General features: G+C 46.3%; 1 protein-coding gene across 1 annotated transcript; it reads left to right on the forward strand.

Annotated features, from left to right (window-relative positions):
• The first annotated feature begins 4,406 nt into the window (after positions 1 to 4,406).
• On the forward strand, positions 4,407 to 23,554 carry DNPEP (aspartyl aminopeptidase). The gene is made up of 15 exons (XM_066611588.1): positions 4,407 to 4,509; positions 4,687 to 4,765; positions 8,236 to 8,324; positions 8,495 to 8,608; positions 9,031 to 9,156; positions 15,701 to 15,831; positions 16,747 to 16,831; positions 16,993 to 17,097; positions 17,367 to 17,444; positions 18,016 to 18,099; positions 18,348 to 18,508; positions 19,591 to 19,630; positions 20,680 to 20,781; positions 21,357 to 21,524; positions 22,070 to 23,554. Exons 1-15 carry the CDS (start codon positions 4,504 to 4,506, stop codon positions 22,118 to 22,120), a joined length of 1,419 nt encoding a protein of 472 aa, XP_066467685.1. The 5' UTR covers positions 4,407 to 4,503; the 3' UTR covers positions 22,121 to 23,554.
• Positions 23,555 to 24,011: the final 457 nt, after the last annotated feature.

Below are 24,011 nucleotides of genomic sequence, written 5' to 3' on the forward strand. Positions count from 1 at the left end.
TGGTGCTAAAAGTGTGAGAGCCACTGCCATAGATACTTGTGTATAAGTTGATCTCACAGAAAGTCGAGGGAAAACTTTGAACCAAAAATCATGGAATTTTTCTATTACTCTCAGATAAGTCAGAGGTAAAATGTAGGGGTGTATGAAATTCTTTGAAAATGACTTACCAGGAATTGTTCTGAGGCAGCAGCAAAAGAAAAAAGGAGGCATTTTACCTTCTTCTCCAAACAGGAAGGGAGATGAAGGTGCCTCTGAAGCTTCATACACTTTGTGAGGACTAAGTGCAGCACTTCCATAGCAGCAACCATCATACAGACTACAATTCCCATAAGCACCTTTACTTCTCTACCTGTTTGGAGAAGAAGCTAAATGGGTGCCTCTGAATACCATAATTACTGGTAAGTAAAATTACTCCTTTTTTTCTCCACCACCCTTTGTCCTGCTTCTCAGCCCAGTCCCATCCCCACTTCACCAGGTAGCTGCTCTTAGAAGATTCCCCCACTGCATTGATCTGTGCATAAGTCAACCCAGGTTTTCAGAGTCACGGTTAGGCATATAGACTTATGCACGAGTATATATGGTGAGTGTGCGGTGATGTACATTGGGGCAAAAAAATCCCAACCACTTATACATTGTTAAGTTCTAAGTTATCAGTGATGAACTAGGTTCATTAGGGAAAGGACTGAGAATAAGACTCTTAATATTATAATGCCTGTACAGGTGGGGCCTCAGTATCTGTGAGGGATCTGTTCTCAGACCCCTTGCAGATACTGAAAACCACGGATAACAGAATCTGCCCCTTTAAACCCTCTGAAGCAACCCTCTGAAGCAACATTAAAGGCTCTGCTCCGGTTGCCTCCAGAGGGTTTTCTGAGAGGCCATGTGCACCTGCCTGTGGCCTCTGTGGGTTTCAGAAAGTCCTCTGGGATTTTCAGGTGGGATTCAGGTTGAGCCAGATCTGCAGATAGAAAATCAGTGGGTAAGTTGGCTCAACCTGTATACAAATCTATGGTGTGGCTACATTTGGAAGATTGTCTACAGTTCTAGTTGTCACTCAAGAAGGATACTGTAGAGCTGGAAGAGATACAAAAGAGGACAACCAAAATGATCAGAGAGATGGATCATCTTCAGAGGCAGGAGTTTCAGGACAGACAAAAAACGGTACTTCTTCACACAGCATATTACTAGATTGTGGAATTTTTTACCACAGAATATGGTGATGGCCACTGGTTTGGATAGTGTTAAAGAGTGATTGGACAAATTCATGGAGGTCTATTAAAAGCTCCAGGTCAGCGGTAGTATGCCTCTGAATATCAGCTGCATGGGAGCAATAGTGGGTGAGAAGTGTGTGTCTCTCTCCTGCTTGTGGGTTTCCCAAGGACAACTAGTGAGCCACAATGGGAAACAAGATTCTAAACTAGTTGACTTTGGCCTGAATCAGCAGGGTTTTTCTTATGTTCCTATGAGCAGAGGTGTGATTTTTTTTCAGTGATAATGAAATTAAAACACATAACTTCGCTTTTATCCCATAACATATAATATCAATTTTGTAAGAAAACAAAAACTTGAAATCTGTGAAAAAATAAAATACCTCTGCACATTGGTCACTGTGGACTGGTTGAACTGGATTAGCGGAAGGTGCATGGGTAATGACTGGTTGCATCTGCTAACACTACAACACCAAGATCACCTACCTAGTACACTTTTTCAGCAATTATAATTTTTAATTATAATTTATCAAAATGTGCCCTTGGAATTAAAAAAACAGAACCCTGCTTTCTGCACTTTTCCTCCTTGGGAAAAAGCAGATCTGTGAAAAAATAAAAATGTTTACGAATACCTCTACCCATTAGTCTTCTCAAGGGTGTTGTTCCTCTGTTTTAGATCTCTTGCTGGAACTGGCCATTCTTTTCCAACTTTCCTTTCACCTGGCTGTTTGGCATTGCTGCATACCTCCTCTCCCATCCCTCACGCCAGCAAGTGTCCACCTTGAAACTAATACAGCATACTAGAAGCCTGCGAATAAAGAATTGGCAGCTTGTTACAAATCAATAAGTGCAATTCAGCTTCCTCAACTGATTTTAGGCCCTTGCTTCCCATTTATGGTTGCCAGGTCACAATATTGCCATGACAGACTACAGTTGCAAATAGGGCAAGGTGCTTGAACAGCAGCTTGCCTTGCAGCTCCATTCCTTCTTAGCTGTAACTGATTATCTGGATCTATTTTGGTCCAGTTTCAGGCCTGGTTCTGGCACAGAAGCTGCTTTGGTTGCCCTGATGGATGACCTTCGCTTGGGCTGTTAGGTCTTGAACCTAAAAGGCAGTGAGCCCAAGACATTAAAGGTTTTTATAGGTCATACCTGCTTCCTGAATTTTTCTGAGTTTTGATTTTTGTTCTTTTGTCATGCAGACTTTGAAGCATGGGTGTAATCTGCTTTTGGAACCTGTCCTTTCTGGACCACATGGATCTGCGCAGTTGGTCACTGATTTGTAGTTCTCACAGGGCTGGCCCAAGTCCTCCTCAGGCAGCATGCAAACTCTGCCCCCTCATCCCCAATGATGTGTCAGCCTCTGCTCCTCACACTCTAATGCTCTTGCTCAGCACTGGTTTTATTAGTAGAAAAGTCTATTGTTGCAGCAGCAGCTCCCCCAAGCGGGGACAGAACTAAACCATTAGAGAACAGCAAGAGCCCATAGGAGTCCTCTCATCAAGAATCCTCTGCCCTCTCTCGGTGTTGCTATTAATTCCCTTGATGTTGGTGGAAGGCAACCTTGCCATACACATGGCTGTCTGATATAAAGATTTCAACAAACAACCATGGGGGAGAAAGAGAAACCAAACCTGAAGCTGGGAAATTGGAAACTCCATTACAGGTTACAAACCATGATGGGTATGTACAATCTGAGATTAGCTGGTCACTCATCATGAGGGCCAAGTAGGAATATTTTTCTGTCATCCCAATTGGCCGTGGGTGGCGGTTTCTTCACCTACCCCAGACTGGAAAGGGAGGGACAGTGTGTTCAGTAGTCTTCGTGTGTTAAAAATTGGTCACTTGTGTTTAATAAGATGGCCCAAGTTAAACCCAAGTGTGGTCTGGTGTCTTCGTTGTGGGGTGCGAGGATAAATAGAATGCCAGATGCAGGGGAGTGGCAGCGAGATGCAAGTATCTTGTTATCTGTGTGCTCCCTGAGGCATCTGGTGGACCACTGTGAGATACAGGAAACTGGACTAGATGGGCCCTAGGCCTGATCCAGGGATGTTCTTATGAAATCAACAGGTAGCTGTGAATAAAATGCAGAAAGATAGCAAAATAATACAGAAATAGCCATTGGTGTAGTTGCAGAACATGAGATGGGATTCAGGATTTCATATTCCAGACATCAGCTGACACTCACTTTGGAGGGAAACAGGATCACTGTAATTAGCCCAAATGTGAAGCAAACCTCTGCATGCTTTAGGGCCAAATCCTAACCAACTTTTCAGCACCAGTGCAGCTACAATGCAGCTCCACGGTAAGGGAACACATTGCTCCCATACCTTGAGGAGGCATCTATGACTGCCTACCCACCACAGGATGCTATGCATGCCTCTCTAGCATGGCTGCACTGGCACTGGAAAATTGGATAGGTTTGTGCCCTTAATCTGGAAGAATTAAAACTTTAATGAGCCAGTTGACAGGAGTGAAGCATGACTCTTGTGAGACCTGAATTAAGTGGGGGAAAAAGATCATCTTGTGGCACCTTCGTCTAATGCAGTGGTTCCCAAATTCTTCCAGGAGATATGGTTAATGAAGCTGTTGAGGGTAGGGCTTATTCATGATTAAGATATGTCTCTGCAAGAAGGTTGTGCTTGGTTTGTGATTTGCATTTCACATGTCAACAAGGCTCAGTGTATATTACATTTGAATTGCAACCAAAAAGACCCAGGTTTGGGTTTCCAGCCAGATCTGGTCATTCATTTTTGAAGTGAGAGATTCTCTTTCCTGTTAACCCATTTCTACCCAGCTACAGGTGTACACATTTGATGGCTGTTGCGTACATGTAACGTTGGGCAGAAATGGCTTTTAGAGCCCAATCCTAGCCATGTCTACTCGGGACTAAGTCCCATTATAGTCATTGGGCCTTACCCCCAGGTAAGTGTGGATAGGATTGCAGCTTCAGAGCCCAAGCCTCCCATTCTAGTCAGTGAGGCTTACTCCCAGGTACGTGTGGATAGGATTGCAGCTTCAGAGCCCAATCCTATGCACGTCTCCTCAGAAGTAAGTCCCATTCTAGTCAGTGAGGCTTACTCCCGGGGAAGTGTGGCGAGGGTCGCAGCCCCGGCCTGCAGAAGCATCGTCCTCTGCCTGCCCTACCAAGGGACGCCTGCAGGGGGCTCCGGGCCACGGTGTCCGCCTCCACTCAAGTCCCCAGCAGGCCGAGCGGTGCGGGGTGGAGCTGGGCGAAGCTGGTGACACAGGCAGCGGCGCCTCGTTCTGGAGCGCGGAGCGGAGCGGGGCGACCATGCAGGTACTGAGCCGGGCTGGAGCGCGAGAGCTCCCCTGCACTCGCTTGGAGGGGCTGGCTGGGGAGCCGGCCTCGTGGCTGGCTGGCCGGCCGGCCAGCTTTGTGCGTCCCTTGGCGGGGTGCCAGCCGGGCCGGGCTGTGCCACCCACCTCCCGTCTCATTGCCCTCCTTCCTCTCCAGGCAGGCTCCAAGCAGGCGGTGCAGGCGGCGGCGCAGGAGCTGCTGCAGTTCGTGAACCGGGGCCCTTCGCCCTTTCATGGTAAGGGGGGGGGGGGAGCTGGGCGCCCAGGGTTTGGTTCATGTGCCATCAGAAGAGGCCCCTGGGCTGCGGCCATTGCCCAAGCTGGCCATTGCCCCTTGCCTGAGCTGCTCCACCTGTCACCTGCGCTGGTACTTTGCCACAAGTGACACTGGCACCACTCTTGAATCCCTGCCCTTCCACACCTACCTTGATGAAGACTGCAGACCTGCCTTGGCTAGAATCTGCACTTGAGTTTTGAAAATGGTTCTCCTCTGGGCTTCTGGCCTGTCTTGACAATCCATACATGTGCACATGTCACCACCACTTCCTTTTTGCGGGGTGCCATCAGCTCCTGACTAGTGCAAGAAAGGCTTGCTCCAACCCACCATACCTGTACGTTGCGCAAGCCCAAGTCAGCATGATGCTGCCGGAGACACCCTTGAGTTTGTCTGCAGCATTGACCCCATTTGTCTGCTCATTTATCCCTCCCACACAACTGTGTTCTTGTGCATCATCCCATGTTTTTAGTGTGCAAATCCTTGTTCCAAGTGGGCATAAACATGGTATAAAGCAGCATTTCTCAATACTGCTCCCCCGACATGCTGCTGCACTGTCCTTGGAGGCACCACTGGAAGTAACTGTGATGACATCATCACTAGTTACTTCCAGATTTGTAGTCAATGACAGGAGCTTCTAAGGTCAGTAAGAAGCTTGGGGTGGGTGGGCAAGCTTTTTCTTAAGCTTGGAAACCACACACTAGAGCTCTGCCCGCCAGCTCGCAGTCTCACTGGCAGGCAGCGGGTGCTGCGCGTTCCACCCAACACTGCTCGGCGTACTGCTAGTTGAGAACCCCTGGTATAAACCAGCCTTTTTTTGAACTGATTGGTGCTGGAGACCCCCCCCCCCCGTTTATTTTTTAATAAAACTTTTTCATGTTCAGTGGTGCTCTAATGCATGTAACATGCTGCTTCATCTTATGATGGGGAGTGAAAATCAATGCAAGATTACTTGCCTTGATTCCAGCTTCGTTGAAGCTCAAACAGGTTTTTCTGGAGGCTCATTGGGACACTTGAGAATGTGGTTGAAACCAGAGGATGGTGTGTGTGTGCCCACGCCCATCTGTGAAGCTGGGTGCCTTTTCCCTTAGTGTTTGTTCTCAATGGATTCTTGAGTTTGGGCAGAGTCCCTTTCTGTGAGGGTGCAGACTGACAGGCATCAACAGCTCCCTCTTTTTTTACTTCCCTGAACCTATTCAGCTTACCTCACCTTTTTCCTTTTATCACTCTGTTTTCCTCTATTTTTGGAGATTTGTAGAAGTTGCTTTGCTCATGGCGAGTGCTGCTCTTTCCCTTGGGGCCTACTGATCATGTGGTCATGGTTTTCTTTAACTTTTAGCCCTTGGATTCCTTATACTTGTACTGGAATAATTGGCTCTTGACGTACAGAACAGCAGCACTCCCAATGGTCATTGCAAGAGGCGGTAGATGTTATGTTATATTTGCTTGTCATATCTCTTATCCTTACCAAATACTTAGCTTTATTCTTGGGGTATCATACCCAGATGCACAGTGGGCTGGGATACAAGTTCTGTTTCTTGCTGTAGTTTCACATCTAACCCTAAATTAGGGTACCCTGACCTTCCAAGGGGAAAAGCTATGGCTAATAAACCTTTTAAAAAGCAGGGAGTCTGGGGCCTTATACGACAAGAACTTAAATTTAAGAATCTTATGTGAGAAGCTGCACTTTTGTTTGCTTCTGTGTAATCCTTTTGCCTCTGTCCAAATCCCTCTCCCCCTCAGATGACCATATTAGTTTTCTTGCTATTCATCTTGTTTGCTCTGCATGGACATTGAACTCAAAGTGCTCTGGTAGAAGTGAGCCATCCAGCTCTTGATATCTTCACTGCGGAGGCAGCAGCAAATCCTGAATCATTCTGTGGGGTTTGGCAGTGAGGAACAACTCGTGCAGGACTTGGGTCTGAGGTAGCACTTGAATGTACGTACTTTACCTGCCCAACCGGTCCCACACAAGAAGAGGCATGTGTGCTTCATGAGCACATGCATCCTGCCCCCTCCCTTCACATCTGGGAGAATTTGGACATTTCCTTTAATCATGGGGGGGGGGCTGCTTGCCTGAACCGCTCCTCAGTATACACTGAGAAACCACTTCCTGCATGATTGTTGGAGATAACCTGGATTGCTGGAGATTTCTCAGATGTGGTAGAAGGGCCAGAATATACATGGTCCATGAGCATGCACATGCATGTCTGTTATTTTGCGTGGCTAGCCAGGCAGCTAAAGTATTGTCCAAACTAGCCCCTTGCTACTAGTCCTGGGGTGACCAAGATGGCTGCTGGCAACCCAACAGGACTCTGAGCTGGGTTCAGGGTCCTCATTAGACAGGTGAGTGCAAAGGAAGCTGCATCATACTGCATTTGAGAGTCCTGCGCACCAGAGGGAAATTGATGATGAGTGTCCCTGAAATATACCTCTTATTTAGGGAAGTGAAATGGCTCTGAAGCAGTGGTTCCCAAAGCAAAGCCACAACCCGGACAAGGGTCAGAGGGGTGTTCTGGGGGGTCACGGGAAGGGCAAATCCATCCGTTTTCCAGCTGGCCCTGCTGGAACAGAACATAGGAACAGAGCATAAGGGGGGCATATATGTATCTCTCTTCCTCCTGGCACATCTGAACAGGCAAGAAGTTTGCAAGCTGACCCTCCCTTCTGCAATCCCAGCACGCACGTGCTCCTGGCACCCAGGAACCCTTCATGGCATCCCATAGCCTCACATCTGGAGCAAAGTTGCAAGCCCACAAGTGGAGCCTCCCTCCTGCAGTCCTAGCACACACTCAGCCACCTGCAATCCCAGCAGGTGAAATGCCTTGCATGGGTTCCTTAGCATCCAGAGTGCAGGTCGGTGAATGCACGCTGGGAACTTAGGTGGGAGGTTCAGCTTGTAGGCCTCTTGCCTGCTTGGATGTGCCAGGTGGAGGAGGGACACATGCCTGCCTGGATACGCAATTGTCCTGGCTTGCCCCTGGTGCTTCCACACTGCCTGTGATGCCTTTGGCACATGTGACTGGGCTTCTCCTGTCCGGTTGTGTATGTGCATCTTTTGTTTTGTGTGAATGCCTGCCTCCTAACCCCCAGATCATCCCTTTCTTGCTGGTCCTGTGAGAGACCAATCGCAAGAGGAGGAAGGCAAGGAAGCAGAAGGATTGGTTGAGTCTGGAAGAGAGGGAAGAACATGAGAAATAAGCAGAAAAGCATGGTAGCGGCTGTAAAACTGGGTGATTTTTATTTTATTTAATTACCCAAATTAATTGGTTTTTTAAAGTTATTATTAACATGTGCCAACTCCATGGGACAGAAAAACAGTCAAGAAAGGTTGGGAAAACACTGCTCGAGAGGTTACTCTGTCAGCTCAAAGCTGACGCATATTAGTTTTTGTGCCTCCTGCCTGACTGCTTGCATTCTTCTCTCCCACAGTGGTCGCTGAGTGTCGGAGCCGCCTGCTAAAGGCTGGCTTCCAGGAGCTGAAGGAAGCTGAACATTGGGATATCCAGCCGGAGCGGAAGGTGGGGAAAGGGAGTGGATGCTACATAGTGAGATTTTTCCCTCCCTCCCCCCATGCTACAGACCTGCAGCCTCTCTGTTTCTGCTTGGGGCAGGCAGGAAAGATAGAATCGGGAGCTGCCTGAGGATCTGAGCACAGCACTGATATCTCTCTTCTTATCTTCCCCGCTAGTACTTTGTGACCAGGAACTTCTCAACGTTGATCGCCTTTGCCGTGGGAGGTGAATACCAGCCAGGCAATGGCTTCAGCTTGATTGGCGCCCACACAGACAGCCCTTGTCTGCGGGTAAGCACTTATCTATCGCATCCTAACTCAGTCCGACTCACCTCTGCTCAACACTGCAGTACATTTCTCTCCACTGATTGTCTCTCTGCCACCCCCTTTCCAACATTAACTTCCTGTGAAATGTTCCCTCTTTATTTCTCATCTTCTGGGTTAATACCCAGCCTGGCTGCAGCTGTTTGCCCTGACTGTGGCTGTAATTTTTCAGCATTGCAAAATGGCAATAGATTTGTCTCTCTTGTCTTACCACAAGAAGGTTCCCACCTGTCTTTTGGTAGTAAAACCAATTATTTCAACCATCTTTTCCTCCGCCTGCGACCATAACTGTGGCCCCATCCTGCTACTGGATTGTGTTACACCATCCTTGTGAAATGGGGAGATACTGGTGTTGGGGGAATACAGCCATGTGGTTGTGTGTCATGCAGGTGAAGCGCTGCTCAAAGCGTGGCCATGAGGGTACAGTCCAGGTGGGAGTGGAGACTTATGGAGGTGGCATCTGGAGCACCTGGTTCGACCGTGACCTCTCTGTGGCTGGAAGAGTCATTGTCAAGGTCAGTCCTGGCTGTGGGTCTGTATGGTATAACAGCACTTTGATTTGTAGAACTTTCCTTCTGGAAGAGACCTTCAAGGCCATCCAGTCCCTTGTTCAGAGTTTTTCTTGGTGGCATGAGAACTGTTGGAGTCAGATTTCCTCCAATGCTGCATTTGACATTTTGCATTACACTGGAAGAGTCATGCATGCAGCTTCTTTGTTTTCCACTGTTGCCCTGGGACAAGTGTGGGAAGTAGATCTGTTCCCATTCTGCTGAGGCAATAACGCTGCTCTTATGGGTGTTGACTGTACACATACTCAGATGCAGGAAGAGGGATCATAATGGTTTGCACATCTGCAACATACATGCATACAAACTGCAAACGCGTAGTCTTGTGTGTGAATGAGCCCAGTGCAGTTTGCATATACCATTGCAGTCCCACTGCTTCCTATGCATCTTGGCAGCTGTGTGTGCATCCTGATGTAGGAATAGTGCTAAACTAAGAGCAGACCCCTAATGGCCAAGTTGCGCCATTTGTTTTGGGTGCTTTTCATGGTATGCACTTTGTCAAGGTGAAGATTTATAACTTAAGCCTATGTGTGTTTATTCAGAAGTAAGCATCACTACATTCAGTTGGACTGGGTCCTGTGTAAGTGCATTGAATTGCAGGTTGGCTACCCTGGTTTTTAAGCAGTTGCTTAGAGGAGGGGTGTCCAAACATTTTGGCAGGAGGGCCACATCATCTTTCTGACACTGAATGTGGCCAAGAAAAAAAGAATTAATTTACATTTCAAATTTGAATAAATGTAATATGTAATAAATGAATTTATTAGAGATGGAACTTATATGAATGAATGAAGGTTTTGCAGTAGCTCAAGGTCTGTAAAAGGCCTTTCACAAAGCAAGGCTGACCTTTTCTTCGCTGCCACTGCTGCATCACAGATATGAAACAGCAAGCAATGGAGGGAACCCTCATCCCACTGCTCACACAAGCGGTCAAATAGTCACCCTCACACTGAGAGCAGCTGTGTCGGCCAACATGGACTCCAGCAAGTCTCAGGGCCAGAGGCTCATTGGAGACTGGGGGCTCCCCGCGGGCCGGATTGGAAGTCCCCGAGGGCTGCAAGTGGCCCCAGGGCCAGGGTTTGGGCACCCCTGGCTTACAGCATAAACTCCAACATGAATTGATATATTCTGAGGATACTTTGTGAAGTTCCCTGAAGTATTCATCCTTTGGAACAATCATTTTACATGCATTGCTTTGAGAGAGAGAGAGAGAGAGAGAGCGAGCAAGCGCAGAGTTATTAGCAGTGAATAGCCTTCACAGGGGACAGAGTCCATTAAGACGTTATTAAGAATCAGCACTTTTAATCTGCTGTTTAATGAATAACCTGGTCAGTGCTTTTAGCCACATGACCATGAGTGTGCTCAGAGGACCTGGTTGGCTGGCTGCTTTTGAGTAGGATTGCAGTCCAGTTCAAGTATGCAAAGTGTACAGTGCCGTAGTTTGCTTGCAGGCTTCAGACCTCAATGATGCAGAAACCAAAATGGAATACTGTCTGAATGGAACTGAAACCAAAACTAAACAAGGAAGGAAGGTGCTGATGAAACAGAAGTGTTGGTCTCTTACAGCTCAACGTTCTACAATTCTTAAACAATTGAAAGCTTTTTAGAAATGATGCATTCAAGTAGGGACATGCAAATAACTCATGGTTTGGCTGGGAGGGAGGCATGATTATGGTATTCATTTCATAGGAAAGGCTTGTTGCAAACACTCATTGCTTAGTGAAAATTGCCTCTGGTGCAGTGTTTTTCAGTCAATTGGAAGCTGTGGAGCGGTGCCAGTGTTGCAAGACTCTTATGGAAGCATCACTGACTTTCCCAGAGGGCAGCATTTCTCAACATTTATCCCCTGCCATTCCACGTTACATGATCCTTCTATTGGAAGTACCACTGGAAGTAACTGGTAATGATGTCATCATCAGTTACTTCTGGGTTGAGAGGCCAGATGAAACACCAGTAAGAGGCTCAGGGTGGACAGGAGGGCTTTTCAGACTGTGTAAAGCGTGCTTTTGAGCTCTGCCCACCAAGCCAAGCCTCCTACCAATGTTTGTCATGTCATGTTGCTAGTCTTGCTGTCAGGCAGCAGAAGTCTGGGGGTCCCACAAGTATTACCGTACACCACCTCAAGTACCTCTGGTGGTACCCATACCACTGGTTGAGAAACACTGCTGTAAGTTCACCAAAAGAAAAATTCATTTTTGGATTCTCAGGACACATTCAAGAAGTCTGAAACATTTCCCAATGTTTCGCCCCAACTATGTGGGGCTTTCTCAAGGGAACGAGGCAGTAGAGCGCGATACTTTGTTCTCAGTTTTTTTGAGTATCAGTGTAGTTATTTCATTCCCTTGAGAAAACCCCACATACGCTTGGGGTGTAATGTGGGGGAACTATTCAGACTTCTTGAACATGGCCTGAGCTCCCAAAAATGAATTTCTCTTTTGGTGACAGTTCTGGCCACAGAAGCCTTAGTTCGTACACTGCTGTAGAGTTCTCTTTTCTTTTGTGCAGTGGTAGAAGAATTGCGCTTTTGGAGATGCATCAACATAGTAATCAAATATGTTTTCCCTTTTGGTTTTCTTTTTAAAAAGGGGTAGGGGGATACTATAATCCCAGAGTGTGTTTTGGTTTTCTTCAAACTCTGAAATTATGGGTGTGTTAAAAATCCATATATCTGTGGAGTAGTGAGCTGGGAGTTTTTATTTTTGAAGTCCATTTGCAAAGCAGTTGTTGGCGCAATATGTCTAAAATCTCTGAAAGCAAAATATAAAATCAAAAGAATCTTACATATGTCTTTCAAAACATTCTGGGGATTAACATTAAGAATTTGTGTGTAGAGCGTTGATTTAGGCAAATGTTGTTTGGGATTTCAGGACTTTTGCTACTTAAGCTATTTCTGCCCAACATTGCATATACGCAACAGGGACCAAATGAATAAATCTGTGAGCTGGGAAAAATGGGTTAAAGGATCAAGGCTCATCACATACATCACTCTGCCTACTCAGCTGCTATTCAGGGGGCAAAGTTAATTGTTCCAACCAGACAATTTCGGTTTTCTTCCTCGTTGACCTTCCCATTTCAGGCCCTAGGTCTCCCATTCTCCTAGGGTAGGTGCCATGCATTCTTGCCAAAGGGGTAAAGTCTAAATTACACCTTTTTCTGTTCCTGCTCCAGCTTAACTTGGATTTCAGACCTGCAATCTGAACTTTGTTGAATAATGCATGTAGATCATGAGAGGAGGAGATTTCCTTGCTCTCATGAAAGTAATGTAGTTCAGCAGGACCCAGCAAACTGTGCTTCTGGGTGCCTGAAGATATTAACTGGGTACTCTGAGGCTGCCTCCAGTTATATTGAATGCACTTGAAGGACTGGTGGGATTCCAATTATAGAGAAGAGAAAAAAGAGCTCCTACTGTTTAGAATGATACAAAAGGGGAACTATGGGGATTAACAGACAAGTTAATTTTACCTTTTTAATCTTGGAAAGACATTTGTATTGGCAACCTTCAGTCTCGAAATACTATGGTATCGCGCTCTGAAAGGTGGTTCTGGCACAGCGTCTAGTGTGGCTGAAAAGGCCAATCCGGGAGTGACAATCCCTTCCACACCGGGAGCAAGTGCAGTCTGTCCCTGGTCAGGGACCAGACCAGGGACCAGGAAAGACATTACAGCAAATTATATAAAATGATATTGTGCAGGGACCCAAAGGAAAACAAATTGCTTGTAGCTAGCATGTCTTCATTAAAGACAGATGATGTCTAAAAAGACCTGCAGTCTGTGATAGCTTGCCCAGACTTCCGCAAGTGTTCCTGGTCTTCATGGTTCCTATAAGCACACCTAAAAATGTATTGAAGGTTTCTGCTAAATTGTTTGGTATTGAAAGAAGGTGGATAGCAAGGAGTTTATATTATATTATATATTATATTTCCTGTTTGTGTGCATCTGTGCGGGGGTGAGTGAGATATGACTGTTGACACTTGCAAGCAAGGAGTGTAAGAGTGGAGTCTCCTAACCTTCCATGGTTCAGCCTTCATGGAAACAAAACTACAAAGGCAAAAGTGATTCATGGTCCATAATGGCCAGAGAAGAGAAGTGATGTTCTCAATGCATTAAGATGTAAAGAGAGTTGGAAGCCAGCCATATTTGCATCCTGGCAAACAGCCAATACTCCCTGCCTCACATGTCAAGGCATGAATCTCATGGGTGTCTCTTCTTGCTTAATGAGGTAACTGGGCCTCTTCCCAGGAGTGCTGTGTGTGGTATACAGAACCGCCTTGCCAACAGGCTTGTGTTAAGTAGAATTGTGTGTGCAAATGGTAATTAACTTTGTTTCGTGTTTGTGTGACACACCATTAACTGAGAACTTGTATCTCTGAAAACAGACAGTTGTCCGACACAGATGTGACATAAGAGATCTGTGGTTGGATAGCCTGGCTTTCTTTTTCACTTTAAACTTCAAAGCAGCTATCAGGGGGACACACTTGGATTATGGTCAGAGCAGTGGCGCAGAGGGAGGAGGTTTTTTTCATCACTTGTCCTCTGCGCTGTTGCCCTCAATCAGATGGAGATCTTTTAACAGAGGCTGAATAGCTAACGATGGACAGTCTGTCACCTTCTGAAGCAGACTGTTCCACTTTTGTGTACTGTCAGGAAGTTTGGCTTAATACGTATTTAATTGAAATCTCTAATGTTTGTAATTTTAAATTCATTTGTTCTGATCCTACCCTCCAGAGCAACTGAGAACAAATCTGCTCCATCTCCATCTGCCCCTCCGATAGGTAGTTATCATGTCCCCTCTTAAGTATCTGTTCTCCAAACTGAACATGCCTAACTCCTTCAACCTGCCCTCATAGGACATGGTCTTCAACTCTTTCGCCATCCTAATTATTCTCCTCTGGACCTGCTCCTGGTAGCTAATATCCTTCTTAAACTATGATGCCCAGAACTGGGCACAGTATTCCAGGTGGGAACTGAATACAGTGGTACCTTTTCTCAGTCTTGATACTATACGTCTGTCTGAAGCCTTGAATTGCATTAGCTTTCTTTGCCACCACATCACACTATTGGCTCATGTTTACCTTATGGTCTACCAGAACACCTAGATCCTTTTCACACATAGTACTGCTCAGGCGATGCAGCTGTCACTACCCATTCTGCCAAAGATCTCCAGCAGCTCATGGATTGTTTTAGCAAGGCCTGCCAAGATTTTGGACTGACGATCAGCCTAAAGAAAACACAGGTCATGGTTCAGGATGTGGACTCACCTCCCTGCATTACAATCTCTGCGCATGAACTGGAGGTTGTCCATGACTTTGTGTACCTTGGTTCAACGATCTCCGACACTCTTTCTCTCAATACTGAGCTAAACAAACGCATCGGTAAAGCAGCTACCACGTTTTCCAGACTCACAAAGAGAGTCTGGTCCAACAAGAAGCTGACAGAACATACCAAGATCCAGGTCTACAGAGCTTGCGTCCTGAGTACACTTCTGTACTGCAGCGAGTCATGGATTCTCCGCTCACAACAGGAGAGGAAACTGAACGCTTTCCACATGCGCTGCCTCCGACGCATTCTCGGCATCACCTGGCAGGACAAAGTTCCTAACAACACAGTCCTGGAACGTGCTGGAATCCCTAGCATGTATGCACTGCTGAAATAGAGACGCCTGCGTTGGCTCGGTCATGTTGTGAGAATGGATGATGGCCGGATCCCAAAGGATCTCCTCTATGGAGAACTCATGCAAGGAAAGCGCCCTACAGGTAGACCACAGCTGCAATACAAGGACATCTGCACGAGGGATCTGAAGGCCTTAGGGATGGACCTCAACAAGTGGGAAACCCTGGCCTCTGAGTGGTCCGCTTGGAGGCAGGCTGTGCAGCATGGCCTTTCCCAGTTTGAAGAGACACTTTGCCAGCAGTCTGAGGCAAAGAGGCAAAGAAGGAAGGCCCATAGCCAGGGAGACAGACCAGGGACAGACTGCACTTGCTCCCAGTGTGGAAGGGATTGTCACTCCCGGATTGGCCTTTTCAGCCACACTAGACGCTGTTCCAGAACCGCCTTTCAGAGCGCGATACCATAGTCTTTTGAGACTGAAGGTTGCCAATATATATATATGACTGCTCAGGCACATATCCCCAATCTTTTACATGTGCTTCTGATTTTTTCCTCCCCAAATGCAAAACGTTCCATTTTTTCTGACACCACTACTACCACCATCTCTGTCTTACTTTAAAAGTGAAAATAAAAATAGAAATTGGTAAACCCAATCATGGAACTCTTGCATTGCATCTGTTTTGGCCCTCAGAGCTCTTTGTATCAGTCTACCACGTCTTCTGAATCTTTCATTGAGCCTGTATGTTCCGAAGTCTTTAGTTTACAATTTTGCTCTCCTTGTTCAGTAATGCTAACTTTACCATGTTATGACTATGGCAAAACAGTGTTAATCCTGGTGCATGTACTCTGTCGTTTGTCCCCATGACATCCCTTCTGTTTTGTAATTTCAGGATCTGGTCACAGGGCGACTGGAGCAACGACTGGTGAGGGTGGAGCGTCCCATTCTGCGCATTCCACATTTGGCCATCCATCTCCAACACAATGTGAACGAGTCTTTTGGGCCAAACACTGAGAATCACCTGTGAGAGTATAAAACATCCTCCCCCATCCTCTCTTGGTCTCTGACCCCTGTTGGGGAAAAACAAGGTGGCCAACCTGTCTGGGCAGGCCATGGCCAGCATTTTGCAATAGTGCCAGTGGTGGTTGACCTTCCCAGCAAGAGGGAGAGCGATAATGAAACTATGTCTCTTTCTCCCTTCTTCTTGTTGGTTTGATAGAGGCTCTGTTAGGCCCATGAGACTGGCCTGGGATGTGGCACCTTAACTTTAAAGGTCCTCCTTCAAAGAGCCCTGCTTAAGTCCCTCACTACATTATGTTATTCTTACCGTACTCTCACAAGTGTGATTTAAGTCTGGGACTTAATGGCTATTCTAACAGAATGGGGTTTTTGATATATAGTTTTAATATTGAGTTTTGTGGTAGTTGTGAGCCACTTTGAATGATCTGCTTTATTAAGAAAGTGCCTGGTATGCAAATGGTGTAGCTCAACAGCTTAAGAGGGTTTACTGAGAATTGAGATTTCCCCAGTTTGACTCATGTTTCTCCCATGAATTCTTGTTCATTATTCTTAACACTTGCCTTTTGACAATCTATGTATGTGTTTGTGTGTGTGTGTGGGGAGGGGGAGGTAACAATACTGACTTGCCTTGCAGGGTTGTTATAAGGACATAATCAAGATAAGGCAATTTAGCATTTAGCAATTTGCTTAGTGTTTTTTGGGCATACAAACTATTTTTCAGTATAAAAGGGGAACAATATAAAGGGGGAACTTTATATTTTTCAGTATAAAGGGGGAACAGGTATTTCCTACAGACTCCTTGGAAGTTCTTGGCAATGTCTAGCCATGATTTTTCCATGACCTGCTCCAGTACCAGGTCTTTCCAGTGAGTGAGAATGCTTGGTTTGCCCAACTGGCCAACACACCTGTCTTTAACAGGGTCCCAATTCTGGCAACAGAAGCCCAGGAGGCACTGGAGAAAGACATGTACCAAGCAGGGACAACTTGTGCTTCATCTCTCCAGGTGAGATGGGAAAGTGGATGTATGGGTGAATCAGTGGAAGCATGTAGGGTTATGGCAGAAGGATGGGCCTAAATTATAAGATACTGTACAATTATAATTGTACCTTCAAATGGGGGCAGGGTGCCTGTTAGTGCTGCTCACTTGCCATTGTATTTCTACAGAATCGTCACTCTCCTGCTCTGATCTCCCTTCTCTGCTCCCAGCTGGAGGTGAAGCCTGAGCAAATGATAGAGATGGAACTATGTCTGGTAGATACACAACCAGCAGTGAGTGTTGCATTAAAAATGAATTTATTATGGCTGGTCTTTGGATAGCATGATATTGGTCCCTACAATTTTTCTTAACCAATGATCCATAGAGAAAGATGCCTATCCCAGCTATCTCTTCTGCTCCTGGGTGATGATCCCAGCTGTTCCCTTCCTACCTGTTGGGAACTGCACAGACACACTATATGAATATGACAGACACTAGGAAGGAAGAAGGGATAAGGGAGTAGATCTATCATAACTTTTCCTGCTTGTGACTCCTCTTCCAGACACTAGGTGGTGCCTTCAATGAATTCATATTCTCCCCTCGTCTGGATAACCTCCACAGCTGCTACTGTGCCCTGCAGGTGAGTACCTCAGGTGGGGTAGTAGTACGTCTGTAGGACCTTCAGATGGTCTGTACAGCTTCCATTTGTGACTCTAGAAACAGCCAGGCTGTGATTGTTGTCCTCCTGTACACAGCATAGCTGTGGCTGTTTCTGAAGACACTGAGTCAGGAATGAGAGAATATTCCAAGGCCCTGATAATAGTTGGGGATGTGGTGGCAGACCCACCTGCACACCTTCTTCACAGTTCTTGTGCAGCAACCAGAATTTGAAGTATGCCAAACCCTGACCCAGCTTGGGGACAAACTCTCTTGAGCCTGGGTTCCAGCCTAATCTTCCTTTGGCATTGCTGGGTGATGTCAGCCAGCTCCTGAGCTGACATGAATGAGTGATGAATATGGGCCAGATGGCCATGCCCCATCACAGCACTGGAGTCCATTTCTCTATGGAATCTGATGCTGCTTGCCTTCTCTAAGCTTCAGTTGTGTGTTAACATACCAGCTCACAAGCCACTAATGCACAGCTTTTTGGCAGCAAGTATTTCTGGGACTCCCAGAGCATTACTATCCTGTCCCCTTATTTGTCTCTGCAGGCCCTGATTGAATCTAGTGAAAGGCCTGGAGCTCTTGCCCAAGAGTCGAATGTGCGCCTGGTTGCACTCTACGACAATGAAGAGGTCAGTGGGAGCTGTTTACAGATGGATAAGGCTCCTATCTGGGCAGAAAGTGGAAGGAGTCTGTCTTGTCCCATATGTTTGGTGATTGTAGCTTAAGCAGTTAATGGGCAGGAAGGGAGATGTGCTGTGTACATTAACATAACTGGGGATGGGCTGCAGCTACTCTCCAAATAGGGAAGGAGATGAATTCTGGTAGGACCCAAAAAGATCTTCTGGAAGCTTCCTTACTGACTGCGCTTGCCTGGCAGGTGGGCTCAGAAAGCGCGCAAGGTGCCAGGTCGCTCCTGACTGAACTTGTTCTTCGGCGCATCTCGGCTTCACCCCAGAATTTGACTGCGTTTGAGGAGGCTGTGGCCAAGTCCTGCATGATCAGCGCGGACATGGCTCATGCAGTCCACCCAAATTATGCGTAAGTGCACTGTTGCACCCAGCAGGAGGAGCTGCACGAGGGCTGTGTATATTACTGACTTAGTGAGACTTCTATCAAGTGTACAGCATTTTTGTTGGCAGTTGCTTAACAAGTGTAGAATTTGATGTTGAATTTTGCTTTCAGAGCAACTCTTTCCTCTTCTAAAACAAACATTCTAGGCTTCATAATTGTGTCAGCTCAACTAGTAATGGAGTTTGACTGATTAATAGAATCATATGACAGTAATACAAAGACACTGACCCACAACCTTAACAACTGTTTGATCTGAAAAACCTAGCAGAACAAAAACATCTCCCTATCAGGTTAGGCCAGTCTGTAAATTACAAATCCGTTGACTGGGGATTCTTCAAAAGGAGCAACTCTAACTCAGCAGGTAGTGAAGTCTCTTAAGTGGCTCTGCAGAATTTCCTGCAGAAGTGGCTCTGCAGAATCGGTTCCTCCCAGAGTTCCTAACTCATCAGCAACCACCTTCAGGAATTCCTTGATAAAAGTTCTTGGAGCAGGGTAGTCAGGCACAGCCTGGAGATGTGATCAGCTTTTGATGGCAAACATCCCCAAGCCTCAGGGCTGTAGTAAACCTGCTATCTGAAGGCAGTATATGGTGAAAGTCAAGGTGCCCTTCAGTCTTTTGAGTCTGGGTTTAGTTGGTTTCAGAGTACTTACCCAATCTAAATTCACCTGCACACACAAATGATATTTCTAGCATCACTAATGTCATCCCTCATCCTCTTGCTGGGACACAGCATTAATAACACTTGCTTTTTTCTCATGGATGTACTTCACTTTTCCCCTTGTACCTCTTGTTTCAATATGTGCCCCTTGATTCGAATAAAAGTCCTGCATCCAGCACATGATCTGCTCACTAGCATCCTCACTTGATCCATCAAAAATGCTGTTGCACTACCAGCAAAGCTGCCTCCTATTTTTGAAGTTGCTCCTGGCCCTTGAAATGACCCCTCCTCTTCCTAGTTTCAGCCCTGCATCCTTTCCCTGAAGTTCAGGTGTGTGTTTCCAAAAGCAGGAGCACTTGATGGAGCCTAATTTGATTCTCCCTTTTGCAGGGACAAGCATGATAAGAACCACCGTCCTGAGTTCCACAAGGTGGGTGAAGGGGAAACTACACTGCAGTGGTAAGAAGTTGAAATTAGAGACACACTCCCAGTGAACAGTACGTTGGGAGCCCATAAAGCATTGGCAGAACATGGAAGGCATAAAGCTTACTTCTCTGTCAGAGTGACCAAGTATGAAAACAGCAGAGAAAAAAGGTTGAAAAAGATTATTTGTTTAACTTGCTCTTGAGCCAAGTTGTGTGTGTCCTCAGCTACCCATGAGACACTTCAGGAGAATTTTGCTTTTCCTCCAGTGGCCTAGTTATGGGGAAATGCGCTAGAAGTAAGACCTTTTGGACATGAGGCCTTATTTCTTATTTAAAAAAAGAGGAAAAAACAAAACCTGCCTAGTCCCAGCTATGTGAGTGAGTGAAGGTTTGCACATTATGGCCAGCTGCTCCAGGTCTCTTCCAGGACAGATCTGTCCTTCACATTGATTTTACAATATTTGTACATGTTATTTTGCTAGTGAGCTATTTTTGAATTGATGTGGGGTAAGGGTGGTGGTGTAGAACTTTCAGGGGGAGGGACTGCAGTGGCAAACTTTGGTCCTGTGAATGGGGGGGACTTCAGAGGGTTGCGTGTCTCTGGCTGCACAGATGCCTGTAGAACCGCTGGTTTAATCTGAGGCAAGAGAACTGCTGGTCTGTGCTTTCCAGTAACCTTTTTCTGGCTCCCATTTTCCTGGCTCTTCTCTCAGAGCAAGCTGGAATTCTCAGAGAGACCAGGTGTAGCACAAACTGAGTTGTGAATCAGGTCTTGCCCTGTTGGAATCTCGCCTCTGCCATGAACTCACTAGGTGGCCTTAGGCAAGTCACTCTCAGCCTCAGCTTCGGTAGGGGGGATTATACTTTCCTTGCAGGAAATGTTGTGTTGTCTTGATATTATCCTTGCATGTGAACACTCAAGAAGCACAGTGAAAATGCTACATCTGAATGGTAATAAATGCCTGCTGGTGGTGGTGGGCAGGCCAAATCCCCCGTTTTCAGAGTGAGGAATCTTTCTCAGCATCTCTTTTGAGCCTTCTGGTTTCCCACACAGGGTCCTACAATCAAAGTGAACAATAACCAGCGTTATGCCTCTACTGCGGTCACTGAGGCATTGATCCGTGAGATTGCAAGCCGTGTGGATGTCCCTCTGCAAGTAGGTCTTGATCTTCAGCCTGAAATGACTTGAATCTTTTTCCCTGTACTTGCAGCCTGTGGCCACTAGAGAGCAAGCTTATGCGGTAATGAGTCTGCTTGTGTAGTACTCTCAAGGGAAAAGGGTATTCGGGACTGCTGTGTCCCTGCACTGTGGGCAGCTGCAGTCCATGTCAAATGGGGTAGGTTACCCTACTTGACACAGGTGTGAGGGATGAAACCAAACAGAGTGATATTGCAAAGTTTAATGCTGAGAGAAGGGCTTCTCTCTTTTTAAAGAAGTTTTGGCTCCTTCCACGTTCATTCCCTGGCCTAGCCATTTTCTCTTGGGTTCTAGTTGTTGAGGGTGTTGCAACAGCCCCCCCCCCCCAAACATCAAGCTTTTTCTTTAACACTGAGGTTTGACTTGCTGGTGCCCAGAGTCTTACCCCAACACCTGCATTTCGGAACCAAGTTCAGTGATCCATACCTGGCCTCACCTTCGTTAATTTCCTAGCCAGGGGCCAAAGGGGTTTTCTCTAAGCAGTTCCAATGCCAGTCAGTTGTTAAATGCCTCTTCCTTCTTCTTTGTTTCAGGAATTCATGGTTCGGAATGACTCTCGGTGTGGCACGACGATCGGGCCCATCCTGGCTTCCCGCCTCGGCTTGCGTGTCCTGGACATAGGCTGCCCACAGCTAGCTATGCACTCCATCCGTGAGATGTGCTGCACCTCAGGTGTCCTGCAGTCCATCACTCTTTTCAAGGTGTGCACCAGCACTTTGGCAGTGGGGATGGGGTGATGTCACTTGGAGAGGGAAAGGACAAGGGAGTTCTTGCATCATGTAAGCAAAAAGATAAATGCTTTTCAGTCAGGCTGTCTTGGGGGGAGGGGGCCAGGAAAAAGAAGGTAGGGTATAAAAAGAATAAGGTAGTGGGAAAGCTAGATAGGGGAATAGAATGCTAGAAAGGGGATCCTAAGTGGAGTATAAAGGCCTTTGGCAGAGGGAAGCAGGATTCTCCCAGAGATCTGGGTTATAATTTTTCTCACTGGCCCTGGACTAGGAGGTTGGTCCCCGGCTGCCTCCCACTCTTTATCTCTTCCTTGTAATCTTGTCTGTATGCTATAGCAACGATGGTGGCCTTGAGTCAATGATTGGTTGCTATGGCAACATTGTGCCTCATGATCCTCTAGCTGCCATGGTGACGCCATCATGTGTGTGTTGACAGCTGCCCTGCTTTTCTGCCCCCCCCCCCCCAGACTGTTCTCTCCATCCAGTCCAACCCTCACCTCTCCTTTTCTCCTTCCCAGGGCTTCTTTGAGCTGTTTCCAACACTGGATCAGGGATTGCTGAGCAACTGAATGACATCTCAAGTGCAGGAAGAGGCAAACACCACACCACCACCCTTGGCTAGATGGCAATTAAAGCACATTAATATCTCCTCTAATGGCCTATCTGTTGTGCAGGGGCTTCTGACGAACTGTTTCTGGATTATTGTGTTTCTCTGCAGCCAAGCTTCAGACTGAATCTGGCACCTTAAGTGTCCTGCTTCAGTATCCAGGCTTGTTTCTTGCACTGCTGGCTGCACCACTTAGGGCTTCATCCGGAGAGCACGTAGGATAGAAGGGCTTGTTCCCCCACTGTTGCCATTGCTAGAAGTGTTGTTCAGGGTAGTTAGATCTCAATCGTGGTTCTAATGCGCCAAGTGGGCACTGAAATTATAGATGAAATTCAGTGTTGGTAAATGCCAAATGATGCACATTTGAATTTCCCATCCCACTCTCACATTCTTTGCCTAGCACCCCACTGGGCTCTGAATCAGCTGCCGCCCTGTGTATAATAGTTCTCTCAAAATGTCAGAGCAAGATGTTGTTAACAAATAATCACTAAATAAGGTGCACATATGCAAGGCTATGTTAGGCTGAGTAGCTGCATGTCACTGTTCTTTCAGCACAATTTTCTCCACACCATCATAGTAGCAAAAACATACATATGAACATATATATACGAACATAAAAAGCTCTGCTGAATCAACCCAAAGGCCTTTCAAGGCCAGCACCGTATTTCCAACAGTGGCCAACTGGGTCCTTTGGGATAGCCCATGTGCAGGAGATGCAGAGATGCATTGTGGGAAAGGCATATGCCTCCGACTAGTATTCAGGGCCATATTTGGATGTTGGAGATAGCATGTAGTCATTATGACTAGTAACCACTGATAGACTTCTCCTCCATGAATAGATTTTCTTATTACATAGCACTGGAGACGGTCCAAATAACCTGGTTACCCCATCACTCGTCAATGTAAAGTTTCTCAGCCCTGCCCAGATGGTCCTGAAACTGAGGAACTGGGATTGGATTTTCCAGTCTTCCCCATTAGTGTAGGGAGTGATGGTTCTAATCCAAAGTAGTAACTGCACATACTGCAACTCTGGTCTAAAAAAATAGTATGCACATGTTTTACAGATAACCTGCAGTTTTGGCTCTGCAGTCTCTCAACAGTGGTATAATAAAAGTAGAAGGAACATCAAAAAGAGTTCATGCCATCTCATATAGTCATATACTTGTCAGCAGTCTGTGGTACCACCTTCCCTGAGGAAGTCGTGTTCTCCCATGGGTGGCTAAATAAGGAAAAGTGCTTTTCCAGCATCTCTCAGAGTTCCTCCATTTCTCTTTAGCCAGCAATCACAGCCCCTGGGTGTACACAGGACAGTGGGGTTCAGTTCAACTCTATCTGCACTTTTGATCAAAACGTGACAGGCTTTTTCTGTGTTGCAAAGTAAAAGTTAGTTATTTTACCCTGTGCAAAACACTCTTGTGTTTCTCTTTGAGTTGCAGAATTAGCTCCCAGTTTCATCATCCCCTTTGCTTCTTTTTTCAATCTAGAGTGAACACCAAGGGCCAGAGGAAAGGCCTCTCTCTGGCTACTGTAGTCCAAAAGGAGCAACATTCATTAGGCTTTTTTGTTCATTTCACTGCAGCTGAGCAAGGCCATAAGAAAGCCATCTTGTCCAATTTACTTTTTCCTTTCTGCTTGAAAAAGAGGTATTTCTGAGAAATATGCTAGTTGTGTGATAAATCATTCATAGCTTGGAAAAGGAAGCTGGGGACTCCTGCATCATGTAAGATGGTAGGTACCTGCTGCAATTAACACAAAATTCTTTTCCCTTCTCCCCATTATGCAATTAACCTGTGAAGTTCACTGCCATTGAGTATGGTCAAAAGGAAAAGACTAAAAATAGGCAAATTAATGCA

This window comes from Tiliqua scincoides, chromosome 1 (assembly GCF_035046505.1).
Source record: "Tiliqua scincoides isolate rTilSci1 chromosome 1, rTilSci1.hap2, whole genome shotgun sequence".
Classification (NCBI taxonomy): Eukaryota; Metazoa; Chordata; class Lepidosauria; order Squamata; family Scincidae; genus Tiliqua; species Tiliqua scincoides.